Consider the following 18,057-nt stretch of genomic DNA (forward strand, 5'->3'; position numbering starts at 1 on the left):
CTAAAGACACAGCCCAAAGTAGGGAAAGGACTTATAATCACAAGTCAAGTGGGGCTCTCATCAAGCGAGGTAACTGTGTACTAGTTTGTAACCATAGACACTGGGGGCATAATAAAATAAAGGACAAGTGGGAGTCGAATTCCCCACGTTGTAATCACACACAACAATCCTGAGCTGCCAGTTTACACGATCCAGCCTGAATGCTTAGTTTCTTCTCATGCAGGAAGGCTTTTGGAAGATGAAGAGTTCTGCAACGTTCTGAGCATTGTCAGATTTGGACATATTCTGATTTCTTCTGCGGGATCACTGTCAAGGATTCTTTACCCAAAACATCTTGACCTCAGTAGTTTTACCCTGGGAACCAATGGTTCCAATGTCTGCAGTAGGTGCAGATGTCTTTGTGTATCATGCATGGAAAGGCTATCTCAAGACATCTCACATTAACGTGATGCCTTACAGAAGCATGTTGCACTCGAGGATGCAATATTATAGAACGAGGCAATGTGCTGAATAGAGTCAGACATTTCATCCTGCTTATGTAAAAGAGTTTTCATTAAAATCCCCAGCTGACTGCCAAAATATATTAAAAAAAGAAAAAGAGTACTAGTGGCACCTTGGAGACTAACAAATTTATTTGAGCATAAGCTTTCGTGAGCTACAGCTCACTTCATCGGATGCATACAGTGGAAAATATAGTGGGGAGATTTTATATACACAGAGAACATTAAACAATGGGTGTTACCATATAGACTGTAACAAGAGTGATCAGGAAAGGTGAGCTATTACCAGCAGGAGAGTGGGGTGGGGGGTGGGGGGAAGCTTTTATAGTGATAATCAAGGTGGGCCATTTCCAGCACTTTACAAGAACAGTAGGAGGGGAAAGAAACAGGGGGAAATAGTTTTACTTTGTGTAATGATCCATCCACTCCCAGTCTTTATTCAAGCCTAAGTTAATTGTATCTAGTTTGCAAATTAATTCCAATTCAGCAGTCTCTCATTGGAGTCTGTTTTTGAAGTTTTTTTGTTGAGGAATTGCCACTTTTACGTCTGTAATCAAGTGACCAAAGAGACTGAAGTGTTCTCCGACTGGTTTTTGAATGTTATAATTCTTGACATCTGATTTGTGTCCATTTATTCTTTTACATAGAGACTGTCCAGTTTGGCCAATGTACATGGCAGAGGGGCATTGCTGGCACATGATGGCATATATCACATTGGTAGATGCGCAGGTGAACGAACCTCTGATAGTGTGGCTGATGTGATTAGGCCCTATGATGGTGTCTCCTGAATAGATATGTGGACACAGTTGGCAACAGGCTTTGTTGCAAGGATAGGTTCCTGGGTTAGTGGTTCTGTTGTGTGGTGTGTGGCTGCTGGTGAGTATTTGCTTCAGGTTGGGGGGCTGTCTGTAAGCAAGGACTGGCCTGTCTTCCAAGATCTGTAAGTGATGGGTCATCCTTCAGGATAGGTTGTAGATCCTTGATGATGCCTTGGAGAGGTTTAAGTTGGGGGCTGAAGGTGATGGCTAGTGGCGTTCTGTTATTTTCTTTGTTGGGCCTGTCCTGTAGTAGGTAACTTCTGGGTACTCTTCTGGCTCTGTCAATCTGTTTCTTCACTTCAGCAGGTAGGTACTGTAGTTGTAAGAACAGTTGATAGAGATCTTGTAGGTGTTTGTCTCTGTCTGAGGGGTTGGAGCAAATGCAGTCGTATCGTAGAGCTTGGCTGTAGACAATGGATCGTGTGGTGTGGTCTGGATGAAAGCTGGAGGTATGCAGGTAAATATAGCAGTCAGTAGGTTTCCGGTATAGGGTGGTGTTTATGTGACCATCGCTTATTAGCACCGTAGTATCCAGGAAGTGGATCTCTTGTGTGGACTGGTCCAGGCTGAGGTGGATGGTGGGATGGAAATTGTTGAAATCATGGTGGAATTCCTCAAGAGCTTCTATGGGTACCCACATGGCCCCACAGTATGCCAACATTTTTATGGCTGACGTAGAACAACGCTTCCTCAGCTCTCGTCAGGGTTCCAGGGTGTCCAGTGTTACAAGGGAACTCTTCTTTCCCCCTGAAGACATGACAATCCACAAGGAACTCCACACACTGAAATTTGAAGGGTTCCCCTCTCCCCTATGCAGGCAGGGGCAGCAGGTTTTTAGAAATTTTGGTGGTGCCCAGAACGCTCAGAGCCTGCCCCCCTCAAACTCCACCCCCGGCCTGCCTAAGGCTCTGGGAGGGAGTTTGGGTGGAGGGAGGAGGTCTCCGGTGCAGGCCCTGGGCTGGGGCAGCTGATTGGGGTGCAGGACGGGTGAGAGATTGGGCTCTGGGAGGGAGTTTGGGTGGGGGAGAGGGTCTGGGGTGCAGGCTCTGGGATGGAGTTTGGGTGCTGGGTGCACGCTCCGGGCTGGGGCAGAGGGTGGAGGTGCAGGAGGAGGTGAGGGGTGCAGGCTCTGGGATGCAGTTTGTGTGCACGGGCTGGGAGGGAGTGCGGAGGGCTGGGGTGCAGGCTCTGGGAAGGGGTGGAGGGGTGTGGAGCTTATCTGGGGCTCCTAGGCATGGTGGACTGGGGGTCCCCGTGTGCTGCTACCCCCAGGTACTGCCCCTGCAGCTTCCCATTGGCTGCAGGGGCGCTTGGGGCAGGACACAGACCCACCCTGCCCAGGGGCTGCAGGGCGGGGCCGGCAGCCATGTGGAGCAAGCAGGCAGGAAGCTGCTCAGCTCTGCTGCGCTGCCGGTGGTGAGTGAGGGCCCCAGGCTGTTTTAAATGGCCTCGGGGACCCACGGGGGAGGGGGATGTGTGCCCGGGGGCAGAAGACGGGGCCGAGGGAGACCCGGCCTCAAACAGTGCTGGAGCCAGGCCTATGGTATCTGGGCACCAGGAATATTCCTGGTGCCCAGACACCACGGGCCCATAGAACTCACCGCCCATGTATGCAGGTTATTCCCAATTAGAGGTGAATGGGTCACAGGGGCCAGGCTTTTCAAAAACACGAACTTAAAGTTAGGCACCAAAATCCATATTTAGACATGTAATAAGTGGCCCGATTTTCAAAAGTCCTGAGTACCCAACAGTTCCCACTGACTATTTAGGTCTTGGTTAACTAACTCACACAGAAGAGAGTTAAAGAAAAGCGGTATTGCTTCGCACATCTGCTTTAACCTGGGAACTTTGCTAAGCGTTGTCGAGCTTGTGTCAGACGTTTAATTCTTTCTTTCAAATTTTTCCTTTCAGTGGCGGCATCTTTCTTCTCAAGAAGAAGAATGCTAAACTGATCTTTGTCTTGCAAAAGTTGCAACATTTCAGTCTGTAACTTTTCAGTGTAGTCCTGGAGGACATAGGACTGAATAATCAAAGGAATTTGAGTGGAGAGACGATTGCCTGCACCCTAAGAGAAAAGAAGATCATCAACAGGATGATGTATCAATAGTCAAGGATGTATGAGGGAAACACAGAAAATAGGATCCTGCAATTTTACAACTGATCATTCCACGTAGAGGCTTTCTAGCTAGTAGGCTGGGAATAGAAAAGTATAGTTAATTAACTCCCTTTCATGTTGTGGTTATGACTTCTCAGTGTTACAATGCTCCTAGTAATAGGGCACACTATTACACCTGGCAGCAAGTGGTTATTCCATAGCTTACCGCAAATTGTGAACAGTAATGGGAACAAGTGCCAATAAGCAATGACTACAACTAGGGATATTTGAACATTTGTTGCCCATAAAGGTCTTTTGTGTTCAGTACTGTTAATCTAGTATTTACTCGAAGCATACTACTTTCTTTAAAAAAAAAAGTTACGAGTAAAGGAATCACCCCTCTCCTTAAATGTCAGCTGTACATTTTCCCCCAGGTACTTATGTTCTATAAAGTAGGACTGATGGGGGGAAATACACGGACAAGAAACTCACCTTGAAATATGCATTCAAGTGATAAGCCATTTCATCAATGGAATGCTGTTTTTGAGATGCAATAGACTTAACATGAGTAACAGCAACACCAAAAGGGAGGACTTCATGAGTCTTCCTAGTTTCCCGTAAATCTTCACTGTAAAGACTGTCCTGACAGTAAACGATGCGTTCCATTTTGAACTGATTGGCAATTACAGTTTCAGCTTCCTCCTCTTTTTTTTGTTTTATGTCTTCAATTCTATTCTGTGATTTTAAATTAGAAGAAGAATCAATAGAGCAGACCCAATACCACCCAACAATTTATAAAGCGACTCCTGACGCTTAAGCATCCATCCAAATGTATCTACTTTCCCAAAAGAAGCAACAGTCAGCACTGACCTCAGTCTGTAGAGGCAAACGGTCCACCCATGACAAAGGTATTATTAGACTCTCACTGAATCATCAACCTCAGCTCAAAAAACAGCTGTAGAGAATTTTCCACTCTAAGCATAGATCCAGAAACAACCTACATTGTATCTCTGATTGTCAAGGCAGACATGAGATACCAAGATGACTCAATACAGCTTTCCTCTGTGTAGACATCAAAGCCACCCAGAACAACAAGCCTCAGTGATTTCATTTGCAGGCTGCACAAAGCTGTAGTCAGCTTGGCTGGAATGCAGAGGGGCAATAGACTACTCTGAACCCCCCATATCGTTACTAGGTTAAGCTCATCCCACAACACACACTTAGGAGCAGGGAGATTCCCAGTTTTGAAGTCAGATGCAAAGAATGAAGCTATACCACCACCCTGAGCCTTTCAGACCATACTGAGAATGCAGCTGGGGTGAGCTGAGCTGGCAAAGCAGCAGCTGCACCCTCCACCCAAGTCTCTGTGACACCTTCAGAGTCAGGAATCTCCTCTATGATTAAATTATGCATCAGTTTAATGACCAAATTAACCTATTTATTAACAAACAATTTTGCATTAAACTAAATGAAAGTCAAAGTCTCCTCTAATTGTGCTCTGTATACCTGATGTAAGGGGACTGTTGCCCCCTTACTAACATTCAGTGGGGTGTTTTGGTTGGCTAGCTCCCAGTACTCAAAGGGGAAGGGTCTATGGGAAATCAGGACCCTGAGACTGACAGTCCCCAGGAACAATGGCTAATCAGAGAGTCAGGAGGCCAGGGAGGTCCCCTTCTCTGTGTGAGCTAGTTTTGCCTGGGTCAGACAGAGTGGGGCCGAGCTAAGGAGAAAGCAGGGGCCCAAGTTAAGCTGGGGAGCAGAGCTGTGCCAGATACAGAGAGAACACACTTGCCCTGGGAGCACAGCCAGCAAGCAGAGCCAGAGGGGCCAGAAAAGCAGCCCAGGAAGCAGGTCAGTGCTGGGAGCAGAGTCACAGAGGCAGCCTACAGAGCAGACCTGTCCTGGGAGCAGAGCTGTAGCAGCCAGAGGCAGAGGGCCAAAGAAGCAGCCCAGGGAGCTGGAGGCAGAGCAGCAGCAGTGCAGAGACAGAGTGGTAGAGCTGGGGCTGGAGCAGTCTGGAGCTGGGTGCAGTGAGCAGCTGGGGAGAGTGAAGGGGACCCTGGGCAGCAGGCCCAGCACAGGGAGACGCCTCAGCCAAGGGGCTCTGCAGGCCAGACTTGGATTGTAACCCCAACAGGGTGGGGGCGACACTGGGAAGAAGGGTCCTGCCACTTAGAGCCTGAGAGCGTGTGGCCACCACCAGAGCAAGTGTCCAACCTACAGCATCCCTGCAGCACAGCCAGGGCTGGAGAAGAAGGCCTGGGACTTACAAGGAACAGACTGTGACCTGCCCTGACATTCCAGAGACACTGTTTGTGATGTTCCCTGCCACAGAGCGGGGTGATGTGTTTCCTTTAACCTTTCCCATTTTTCCTTATTCTTTTTAAAATTAAGTGTTGATTAAATAACTTGCATTTGCTTTAACTTGTATGTAATGGTCAGTGGGTCAGAGAAGTGCCCAGTGCAGAGAGTACCCCGGAGTGGGGACACCCTAGCCCCTGTCCTAGGTGACCACAGCAGGGTTGGGGGTCGAGCCCTCCAGGAATCCTGGGCCCAGCTTTGTTGGGGTTACGAGGACTCTTCCAGACAGGAGAGTGGAAGGGGAGTCCTCAAGGGCAGGGAGGCCACAGGGTAAAGGAAGTGGGAGTGAGGACTCAGAGCCTTTCGCTAGCCCACTTCACCGGGATAGTGCAGAAGCCAGGAAAGTTCCCCACAAGAGTGGGACTATTCCCCCGCTTACACTGAGGCAAGACCTCACAGGACAGGCTAACTGCCAGCCTACACGTGAAGATTGTCCCACCAATTCCCCCTTTGACAGCAATCAGGGAACTGAAGTCCCACAAACTACGCACCCCGTGGAACTTCATGAGTTTAACTGTGATTCTGGTCTCAGCGTAATTCTGGGGTAACTGTATGGAGGCCTGTGAAGTTACACGTGTGTAAAACCAGTTACGTGAGATCAGAATCAGGCCCCATGCCCTCAGGCTCATGGCATTATTGTTCAGCACCTTTACTTTTATGCATCTGTTGCTTCACTATGTAACTTTGCACTCTACACCAGGGAGTCTCAAACTGGGGATCGGGACCCCTCAAGGGGTTGTGAGGTTTTTACATTGGGGGACATGAGCTGTCAGCCTCCACCCCAAACCCCGCTCTGCGTCCAGCATTTATAATGGTGTTAAATTTATAAAAACATTTTTTTAATTTATAAGGGGGGGGTCACACTCAGAGGCTTGCTGTGTGAAAGGGGTCACCAGGACAAAAGTTTGAGAACCACTGCTCTACACCGTTAACTGAATACAGTGGTAGACATTTTATCAATCAGCGGGAAGTTATACAGCTAGATAATAGATTGACCAAGAGTGAAGATAGTTTTAAGCACATGCCATTAATGATGATGTAGACACCACAAATGAGTGGTTCTCAACCTTTCCAGACTACTGTACTCCTTTCAGGAGTCTGTTTTGTCTCGGGTACCCCCAAGTTTCACCTCACTTAAAAACTCTTTGCTTACAAAATCAGACGTAAAAATACAGAAGTGTCACAGCACACTAATACTGACAAATTGCTTTCTCATTTTTACCATATAATTATAAAATAAACCAACTTGAATATAAATATTGTGCTTATATTTAAGAACATAAGAACGTCCATACTGGGTCAACCAAAGATCCATCTAGCCCAGTACCCTGTCTTCCAGCAGTGGCCGATGCCAGGTGCCCCAGAGGGAATGAACAGAACAGGTCATCATCAAGTGATCAATCCACTGTCACCCATTCCCAGCTTCTGGCAAACAGAGGCTAGGGACACCATCTCTGCCCATCCTGGCTAATAGCCATTAATGGGCCTATCCTCCATGAATTTATCTAGTTCTTTTTTTGAACCCTGTTATAGTTTTGGCCTTCACAACATCCTCTAGCAAAGAGTTCCACAGGTTGATGGTGCGTTGTGTGAAGAAATACTTCAGTGTATATAGAGCAGTATAAACAAATCATTGTCTATATGAAAATTTAGTTTGTTCTGACTTTGCTAATGCTTTTTATGTAGCCTGTTGTAAAACTAGGCAAATATCTAGATGAACTGATGTACCCCCTGGAAAACCTCTGCGTACCCCCAGGGTTACATGTACCCCGGTTGAGAACCACGGCCATAAATAGCCCCTTACCTTAGCTGCTCTGAAAAGATAGAAAAAGTTCTCAAAGTGTTGCATGGCAATTTCAGTAAAAGTTTCTCGTACAAGCTCTAAAAAGACAAAGGAGGAATAACTATAATTTCATGTCATCAGTATAAATATAAGAACTGTATGAGTCATTAACAAATTGGGTTCAGCTGTAGCTTAAATAATGTTTTAATTTGAAAGCTTCGTGGTTTGCGTATTTCTATTCTGTGTGCGTGATGGTTTTGTGATATGCATTATTTTGTGATGTGTATTATTTTGTGTTCCAAGTGGTAAAAAATGTTTTCACTTGCAAATCAGTTAAATAAAAATATTTAAACTTAATAAACTTTAAGTATTTTCAGTTCATTCGCCTTTGAGGCCCTGGTCTAGCAAAACACTGTAAACACATTCTTATCTTTAAACACTTGAGTAGTCCAATCCATTTGGGGATTTGGAGCCTGGGTATGGAAGACTTGTAACACTGCAACTAGAATCATACTGAGTCCATGGGTCCTGTGGAGATCGTAATGGCACTTGCACAAAACAGAGTAAAATGAATTTGACACTTCCACCAAAATTATCTGTATCATACTCCCACAGTTTGTAGCAATATATTGTTACTTTAAATTTGATGTAGTTTTAGTGATAACTCTTTAATCTATACTATTCTCCTACCTACATTTAAAAATATGATTTGGTATTTATGGTCTCAGTGAAAACATTTGCATTTATATATTTGATCTGAAGCAGTACGTGGAGGACTGAATATTTCAATATTTTACCAGTTAGCTACACTCCACAAGTTGTAAGTACCATCATTCTAAGTCCAGCCCCAAAACTCATCTGCCCCCTAAAAACCTGCCATATGAATTAAAGCTAAGTGGTTATAAAAGCAGCTAAATGAATATGGCCAAAGTTTATGGCAAACTAAGTGAATGAAACTCACCAGTCACTGTCTTCAGTATCATGATAGCTGGTGATTTCAGCAGCACAATTTGTTGTTTCACAATGGCCTCAAATGTCCTGTAATTGACAAACCCTGGGAGCTCTCTTCCACGATAGTGATTTTCAAAGCCCCACACTTCTTCTTTCATAATTTCTTTTACTACAGCAATTAAAACAACAGCACCGTTATTTCTAATAATTCGAGATGTGTTTGTTTTTATACTAAAATCTATGTGAAAAGGCCTGGATTTAATAAGGGGCCAAAGCTATTTCTTAGTTCTCATGTGTCTATTTGGATGCAGAACAGCTACAGCAACACTCAGGTTAGCGTAAGGAATATGAAGATTGTAGATATAAAGTTTTGACTTGTTGGATTACTGTACGTACACTCTGTGACTGGTTAACAAACCTGCCTGTAGTCCTGTAGATATTTGAAGGGGCAGAGTTAAAGTCACTGCAGGAAGGATCTCTGAATTGTCTGAGTTGTGTATAACAGGCTGAGATATCAAAGGGGCCTAAGGCACTTGGGTACCTACCTCCATTTGACCATTTTGAAAACACAGCTTATCATCTCAAATTTGACATTACAATAACGTTGTTGTTTAGCATGCAGAGAGATTCAGTCACTTTTCCGATGAAGTGGGCTGTAGCTCACGAAAGCTAATGCTCAAATAAATGTGTTAGTCTCTAAGATGCCACAAGTCCTCCTGTTCTTTTAACAGGCTGTGTTACCTTTAGCGAGCTGAAAGAACGAGGCGTACTTGTGGCAATTTAGCAAGCTGGCATTCCTGGAGAAGTATGAGCAAATACACTACCTGCAGTACTCCAGAATTTTGATTTGTGTCTGTGACTCTGGTAAATCAACTTGCTAACAGTCATGGAAACAAACAGCTCGAAACAAGCGAGGAATCAAACGTGCATCACTGCAAGGATTTACTTTCATTAGCCTTAATTTTTAGGGCTGGTACAACTTTAGGTAGAACAGAACGGTGAGAGTAGAAATCATTAAAAGTAGTGACTGGGTCATACTAAACTCTATACTTGAACACCCGCACAATTTACATAGGCTTGGGTCTAGATATGGAATTCACCCTTTGGACTAATCTCTAATGATGGATAAGGGCCCCCAACAAGAACAAGCTGGTCCATGCAAGCAGACCTTTGCGTCCATATGGAGCCCCATTGATTTCACTAGGGCTCTGGGCACTCACAGATGTCTGTCAGCACAGAACAACTTTCAGGTCAAGTGCCAACATTTGGTGCTTACCTTTCAGTGTACTGTTATTAACATGGGCTTCCCATTCATTAAAGAACTTGCGAACTTTTGTGAATAGTCTTTGTTTTGTTTTATCAGTTACAATTTCTTCTCCTTGCACTGAATTCATGATGTCCTGGTTAAAGAGTTTGAGTTTCTGTAAAGAGACAGGAAATTGCCAAACAACTCAGGGGCTAAATTCAGACCCTGAGCTGTTTGCAATGATACATAACCCAAACTTTGCAGCAGGGAGGGGAAATGCTGGAGCAAATGTTACACACTGCTCCCTGAAAAACTATGGAATTCACACTCTGCAGGTTGTCTGTAGCTCCAGCTGTGGAAGTGACATTCTGAGAGGCAGTCAGAGCTCATAGGCTGTGTATTTCAGCACAGTAGTGCTCAGACTGTGTGGCCTGTGACCTGCTGTCTCAGGACATTGAGGTTCAGTGACTAGGGCAAAGACTCAGGAGGAGACCTAGGGTTCTATTCCCAGCTCTGCCACGGACTTGCTGTGTGGTCTTGGGCAGGTCACTTCATTTCTCAGTGTGTTTCCCTCTCATCCTTTGTTTGCCTTGTCTATTTAGGTTGCAAGCTCTTCTGGGAAGTAAATATCTTTTAATCTGTGTATGTACAGTGCTTAGCCTAATGGGGTCTTGATCTCAATTTGGGCTGTTCTAGATGCTCCGGTAATAAAAATGAATAACAATAATTCTCCTTGTTTCCAGCAGCTAAATTTCATAAAAAGAAACTAAAAATACATTGAACGCTTCCCTAATGTTGTTTTTCCATGTAAGCAATTACTGTAGCACAATGCCGTGTTATTCTGAATGTGAGTGAAAGTGATGTACAAGGCAGACTGTGTATTAAAATATGGTCCCGCCAGATTTAAAGTTTGAGAACCTCTGTTTTAATGCATATCCCGGATCCCTACTCACTGCACACTACTGGGATTGTTTGAGTAGTGGCTGTGAAGCGGTAGTATGGGATTCATAGATTCATAGATATTTAGGTCAGAAGGGACCATTATGATCATCTAGTCTGACCTCCTGCACAACGCAGGCCACAGAATCTCACCCACCCACTCCTGCAGAAAACCTCACACCTATATCTGTGCTATTGAAGTCCTCAAACCGTAGTTTAAAGACTTCAAGGAGCAGAGAATCCTCCAGCAAGTGACCCGTGCCCCATGCTACAGAGGAACGCGAAAAACCTCCAGGGCCTCTTCCAATCTGCCCTGGAGGAAAATTCCTTCCCGACCCCAAATATGGCGATCAGCTAAACCCTGAGCATATGGGCAAGATTCATCAGCCGGGTACTACAGAAAATTCTTTCCTGGGTAACTCGGATCCCACCCCATCTAATATCCCATCACAGGCCATTGGGCCTATTTACCATGAATATTTAATTACCAAAACCATCTTATCCCATCATACCATCTCCTCCATAAACTTATCGAGTTTAATCTTAAAGCCAGATAGATCTTTTGCCCCCACTGCTTCCCTTGGAAGGCTATTCCAAAACTTCACTCCTCTGATGGTTAGAAACCTTCGTCTAATTTCTAGTCTAAATTTCCTGGTGGCCAGTTTATATCCATTTGTTCTTGTGTCCACATTGGTACTGAGCTTAAATAATTCCTCTCCCTCTCCAGTATTTATCCCTCTGATATATTTATAGAGAGCAATCATATCTCCCCTCAACCTTCTTTTAGTTAGGCTAAACAAGCCAAGCTCCTTGAGTCTCCTTTCATAAGACAAGTTTCCCATTCCTCGGATCATCCTTAAGTAGCCCTTCTCTGTACCTGTTCCAGTTTGAATTCATCCTTCTTAAACATGGGAGACCAGAACTGCACACAGTATTCCAGGTGAGGTCTCACCAGTGCCTTGTATAACGGTACTAAAACCTCCTTATCCCTACTGGAAATACCTCTCCTGATGCATCCCAAGACCGCATTAGCTTTTTTCACGGCCATATCACATTGGCAGCTCATAGTCATCCTATGATCAACCAATACTCCAAGGTCCTTTTCCTCCTCCGTTACTTCTAATTGATGCGTCCCTAGCTTATAACTCAAATTCTTGTTATTAATCCCTAAATTGCATGACCTTACACTTCTCACTATTAAATTTCATCCTATTACTATTACTCCAGTTTACAAGGTCATCCAGATCCTCCTGTAGGATATCCCTGTCCTTCTCTAAATTGGCAATACCTCCCAGCTTTGTATCATCCGCAAACTTTATTAGCACACTCCCACTTTTTGTGCCAAGATCAGTAATAAAAAGATTAAATAAGATTGGTCCCAAAACCGATCCCTGAGGAACTCCACTGGTAACCTCCCTCCAGCCTGACAGTTCACCTTTCAGTAGGACCTGTTGTAGTGTCCCCTTTAACCAATTCCTTATCCACCTTTCAATTTTCCTATTGATCCCCATCTTATCCAATTTAACTAATAATTCCCCAGGTGGCACGGTATCAAATGCCTTACTAAAACTAGGTAAATTAGTTCTACTGCGTTTCCTTTGTCTAAAAAATCTGTTACTTTCTCAAAGAAGGAGATCAGGTTGGTTTGGCATGATCTACCTTTTGTAAAACCATGTTGTATTTTGTCCCATTTACCATTGACTTCAAAGTCCTTAACTACCTTCTCCTTCAAAATTTTTTCCAAGACCTTGCATACTACAGATGTCAAACTAACAGGCCTATAATTACTCGGATCACTTTTTTTCCCTTTCTTAAAAATAGGAACTATGTTAGCAATTCTCCAATCATACGGTACAACCCCTGAGTTTACAGATTCATTAAAAATTCTTGCTAATGGGCTTGCAATTTCATGTGCCAATTCCTTTAATATTCTTGGATGAAGATTATCTGGGCCCCCTGATTTAGGCCCATTAAGCCGTTTGAGTTTTGCTTCTACCTCAAATATGGTAATGTTTACCTCCATATCCTCATTCCCATTTGTCATGCTACCATTATCCCTAAGATCCTCTTTAGTCTTATTAAAGACTGAGGCAAAGTATTTGTTTAGATATTGGGCCATGCCTAGATTATCCTTGACCTGGATTACCTGGGCTGGTCAGAATACAGGTGGAAAACAGTGTTGCTTTTAAAAATCACTATAATTTTGTGCAAAATATTATGGCCTTGTAAATATGGAATAGGACTACTTATTCTTGATTTCTATTACGCCTTTGCCTAATACAGCATCTTCTATTACCAGCAACTTTCAGTGCATTGATATAATTAATGCAACCAAATGTAATTCACCCATTGTAGTATCAAAACTGACATTGATAAAACAGGAACAATTTTATTTTTAATCTGGTTTATTTTATTGGTGAGTATATATTCTGGATTTATGAAGACCGGGAATTAAGGGTAATGCTCATGGTCTAGTTCTCCTATGTTAAGAAAAGTGCATGTGGATGTGTCTGTAGTTAGTGATTTCATGAAGCAACACACTGAGTATGCAGCGTAGAAAAAGAGACCAACTTGCAATATCCACACAATTCCAAATGCTAACCAACAGTTTTTATTCACATGAGTTACCAGATCCATATTTATACTCACATCTACTAGGAAGAGCATCTGCTCTTCCACTGATTCTGGCACACCTTTGCCATATTTTTGTAGCTTGTTGTTTGCCACCCGGAGTTTGTTCTTTATCTGATTTTCCAAAGTTGGTAGTGATTTCTGTGAGGGAAAAATAATAGAATCATAGAAATGTAGGGCTGGAAGGGACTTTGCGAAGCCATTAAGTCCAGCTCTCTGTGCTGAGGCAGGACCAAGTAAACCTAGACCACCCCGACAGGTGTTTGTTCAACCTGTTGTTAAAAACCTCCAGTGATGGTAATTCCACAACCTCCATTGGAAAGCTGTTCCAGAACTTGACTATCATTATAATTATAAAGTTTGTCCTAATATCTAACCTAAATCTCCATTGCTGCAGATTGAGCCCATTGCTTCTTGTCCTACCTACATTGGACATGGAGAACAACTGATAACAGTCCTTTTTATGACAGCCCTTAACAGATTTGAAGACTGTTACCAGGTCTCTCCTCACTATTATTTTCTCAAGACTAAACATGGCCAGTTTTTTTAAAAAAACCTTTCCTCACAGGTCAGGTTTTCTAAACCTTTTATCATTTTTGTTGCTCTCCTCTGGACTGTCTCCAATTTGTCCACATCTTTCCTAAAATTTGGTGCTTAGAACTGGAAAAAGAACTCCAGCTGAAGCCTCACCAGTGCCAAGTAGAGAGGGACAATTACCTCCCATGTCTTAAATATGACACTCCTGTTAATACACCCCTGAATGATTTAAGCCTTTTTTGCAACTTCATCATGTTGTTGACTCATATTAAGTTTGTGATCCACTATAACCCCAGATCCTTCTCAGCAGTACTACCTCCTAGCCGGTGATTCCCATTTTGCAGTTATGCATTTGATTTTTCCTTCTTAAATAAAATACTTTTCACTTGTCTTCATTGAATTTCATCTTGTTGATTTCAGACCAATTCTCTAATTTGTCAAGGTCATTTTGAATTTCAGGGGTTCTCAAACTGGGGGTCGGGACCCCTCAGGGGGTTGCGAGGTTATTACATGGGGGGTTGTGAGCTGTCAGCCTCCACCCCAAACCCCGCTTTGCCTCCAGCATTTATAATGGTGTTAAATATATAAAAACATTTTTTTAATTTATAAGGCAGGGTCGCACTCAGAGGCTTGCTATGTGAAAGGGGTCACCAGTACAAAAGTTTGAGAACCACTGCATCCTGTCCTCCTGCAACCCCTTCCAGCTTGTTGTCATCCACAGATTTTATAAGCATACTTTCCACTCTACTGCCCAAGTCATTAACAAAAATATTGACTAATACTGGACCCAGGACTGACCACTGTGGGGCCCCACTAGATATGCCTTTCCAGTTTGACAGCAAGCCATTGATAAGCACTCTTTGAGTACGGTCTTTCAACCAATTGTGCACCCACCTTATAGTAATTTAATCAAGACCACATTTCCCTATTTTGCATATGAGAATGTCATGTGGGACTGTGTAAAAAGACTTACTAAAATCAAGGTATATCACATCTACTGCTTCTCCCCTATCCACTATGCCAGTAACACTGTCAAGGAAGGAAATTAGATAGGTGTGGTATGATTTACAAGGCATTGACATAAAACTGGTATGGATCTCCTAATCCCCAGTTTAAATCAGGGGATACATATAGAAATGTACCTTGTCATAAATATAAAGGGAAGGGTAACCACCTGTCTGTATACAGTGCTAGAAAATCCCTCCTGGCCAGAGGCAAAGTCCTTTTACCTGTAAAGGGTTAAGAAGCTCAGGTAACCTGACTAGCACCTGACCCAGAATGACCAATGAGGGGACAAGATACTTTCAAATCTGGAGGGGGAGAAAGGCTTTTGTCTGTCTGTGTGATACCGTTGCCAGGAACAGATCAAGGATGCAAGCCCTCCAACTCCTGTAAAGTTAGTAAGTAATCTAGCTAGAAAATGCGTTAGGTTTTCTTTGTTTTGGTTTGTGAAATTCGCTGTCCTGGAGGAAATGTGTATTCCTGTTTTTATGTCTTTTTGTAACTTAAGGTTTTGCCTAGAGGGATTCTCTATGTTTTGAATCTGACTGCCTGTAAGATTATCTTCCATTCTGATCTTACAGAGTTGTTCTCTTATCTTTTTTTGTTCTCCTAATAAAGTTCTGATTTTTAAGAATCTGATTGGGTCTTTTGCGTCTTAAAAATCCAAGGCTGGTCTGTGCTCATCTTGTTTATTCTCAAGCCTCCCCAGGAAAGGGGGTGTAAGGGCGTGGGGGGATATTTTGTGGAAATAGGAACTCCAAGTGGTTCTTTCCCTGATTGTTTGTTAAATCACTTGGTGGTGGCATCGTTTTACCTAATCTAAGGGGAAAGACTTTGTGCCTTGGGGAAGTTTTAACCTAAGCTGGTAAAAATAAGCTTAGGGGGTCTTTCATGCGGGTCCCCACATTTGTACCCTAGAGTTCAGAGTGGGGAAGGAACCCTGACATACCTAATGCTTCTTAAAGATCTGTAAATTGCTTTATACTAAACTATTAGCTAAAAATATTAATTTATGAGAAAAGGTCTCCTTTATATTTATTTTCTACAAGCTAGTTAAGGTTTCAGAAAGTTTTGACCCGCTACTACACAGCTTAAATAAATATCTTGGCAAAAGATCCAAACAACATTTGATCTTTTGTGTGTTCACCAAATAATTTTTTAAAGAGCCAATAGCCCAAGTTTGCTAACTTACATTAATGTGCTCTATCAGTTCCTGCGTAAGTCTCTCTGCCAAAAGTGGGATAGTAGCTTTTCTTTCTTCCAAAAGAATACTAAAAGAGATGAAAGACTATAATAAATAATAATAGCAACAATAATATCATCCCAAATAATTCCTTCTTTCATCCCAAAGGATTCCAGAGTACTTCATACACTACAGTACAGATACTGACCGATCTGGCCAGCTATATACACTTACTAATAGTATTCAAAATGGTCAAATTATTTCTTGCAAGCATGCAAACAACACATTTCCAGCATGAATTTTTGGAGAAATAAAATGGACCTAGGCATTCTCAGAAAAGTTTATCTGTGACAAAGACCTTCTACACCATCTGTGATCCTCAGGAATGATGGAGCTATCAAAGACCAGGGTGAGATTAATGGAACCAGAGAGAAAGCCTCCTCAGCAGATAGCCATCAGTGGTGGCATTCCCTCCAATCATAGGTGCCGACTCTGTGGGTGCTCCAGGGCTGGAGCACCCACGGGGAAAAATTGGTGGGTGCTGTGCACCCACTGGCAGCTCCTCTGCCCGCCCCAGCTCACCTCCGCCTCCTCCCCTGAGCGCGCCGTGTCCCACTTCTCCCCCCTCCCTCCCAGCACTTGCTGCTGCGAAACAGCTGTTTTGCACTGCAAGCGCTTGGAGGGAGGGAGAGGAGAGGGAACGCTGCACACTTGGGGAAGAGGCGGGGCTGGGGAGGGGTCCAATAGGGGCAGGGAGGGGGCAGAGTTGGGGCAGGGACTTTGGAGAAGGGGTTGGAACGGGGGCGGGGCAGGGGTGGGGAAAGGGTGGAGTTGGGGCGGGGCCGGGGGGCGCGAGCACCCACCAGCGCCAGGGAAAGTTGACGCCTATGCCTTCAACAACAGCTGAGAGCGACTACAAATCTGGCTGCTCTAGAGACAAAAATGAAAACTCTCCCATTGTTCTTGTGGAACTAACAATAAAAAAGTAATTAATTAATAAGCATTTCACTCTGTCCCTGAAATGGAAGAAGAGAAGCAGAACACAGGTTTCTCTTCAGAGCAGTGTGGCCTATTGGATGGAGCACTGAACTGGGACTTGGAGGATGTAGATAGAGCTGGGTGAAGTTTTCCATGCAAATCATTTTTTTTTTTTTTTTTTTTTCTGAAAAATGCAGATTTGGGTTCGCTGAAGCAATTGATGAATTCAGGTCAACTTTGGCAAATTGTTTCAGTCAAATAAAAAAAGAGTCTGGAAATGTCAAAAAAAGAGAAATTTTTGGAATTTTTGTTTCAGAAAGATATTTTGGTTTGAAATTTCACTCAATTTATTTTAAAAAAATTATAAAAGATTAAAAACTCTCCAAAATAAAATGAAATATTTTGTTTCATGTCGAATGTTTACAACTCATTCATTTTGTCAGGAAAAAAAATTGGCGACAGAATTGAAAAATCAGTTATTTGCACAGGTCTAGCTTTCATTTCTGTTCCTGACTTTGCCATAGGCCTTCTGGGTGATCTGAAGCAGGTTGCTTCATCGTTTTCTGCCTCAGTTTCCCCATCTGTAAAATGGAGATGATATTGAGCTACTTTGTAAAGCGCTTTGAGATCTACTGATGAAAGTATTATTTTGATGCTGATTATGACATTGTCTGTTCTTGGGAAGAGGAAGAAAAGAGGATTTTAGGTCTGTGGATAGGCCACTCATGTGGATTTATGGAATTTTGTATGATGCTCACACACCATAACGATGAACAGATTTTTGTCTCTGATAATAGAGATTAGCTGGTAGCGACAAATGAAAAGATGATATTTTTTTATTCAGGCAGCTGGGTGCAGACAGGACTGTAGTTGTCTTTTGCTCTGTAATGCCCAGGCTAAGTGTGCAACCCGATTTGAGCTGCCTCACATTCCTGGCCGGGTCTAACCAGTCATGGGTGGAATGCCTGCCTACGCAACATCTCCTCACCCCCATTTAAATCAATATTAACACCGAGAGTCACATTGTTTAGCT

The 18,057-nt window shown here is 43.3% G+C and overlaps 1 protein-coding gene across 5 annotated transcripts in view; it reads right to left on the minus strand.

Annotated features, from left to right (window-relative positions):
• Positions 1-2,565: 2,565 nt before the first annotated feature.
• The window catches only part of LOC102941119 (interferon-induced GTP-binding protein Mx1), a 29,370-nt gene continuing 13,878 nt past the window's right edge, over positions 2,566-18,057 (minus strand). For all 5 annotated transcript variants that reach the window (XM_037903764.2, XM_037903738.2, XM_037903747.2 and 2 more), the window contains exons 8-14: positions 16,056-16,134; positions 13,343-13,465; positions 9,785-9,929; positions 8,519-8,677; positions 7,579-7,655; positions 3,906-4,148; positions 2,566-3,383 (exon numbers count right to left, since the gene is read on the minus strand). In XM_037903764.2, coding sequence (XP_037759692.1) covers positions 3,153-3,383; positions 3,906-4,148; positions 7,579-7,655; positions 8,519-8,677; positions 9,785-9,929; positions 13,343-13,465; positions 16,056-16,134 — 1,057 coding nt within the window. In that variant the 3' untranslated portion in view covers positions 2,566-3,152. The remainder of the gene's footprint in view (positions 3,384-3,905; positions 4,149-7,578; positions 7,656-8,518; positions 8,678-9,784; positions 9,930-13,342; positions 13,466-16,055; positions 16,135-18,057) is intronic.

The sequence above is a fragment of the Chelonia mydas genome, chromosome 1, assembly GCF_015237465.2.
Source record: "Chelonia mydas isolate rCheMyd1 chromosome 1, rCheMyd1.pri.v2, whole genome shotgun sequence".
In the NCBI taxonomy this organism is placed as follows: Eukaryota; Metazoa; Chordata; order Testudines; family Cheloniidae; genus Chelonia; species Chelonia mydas.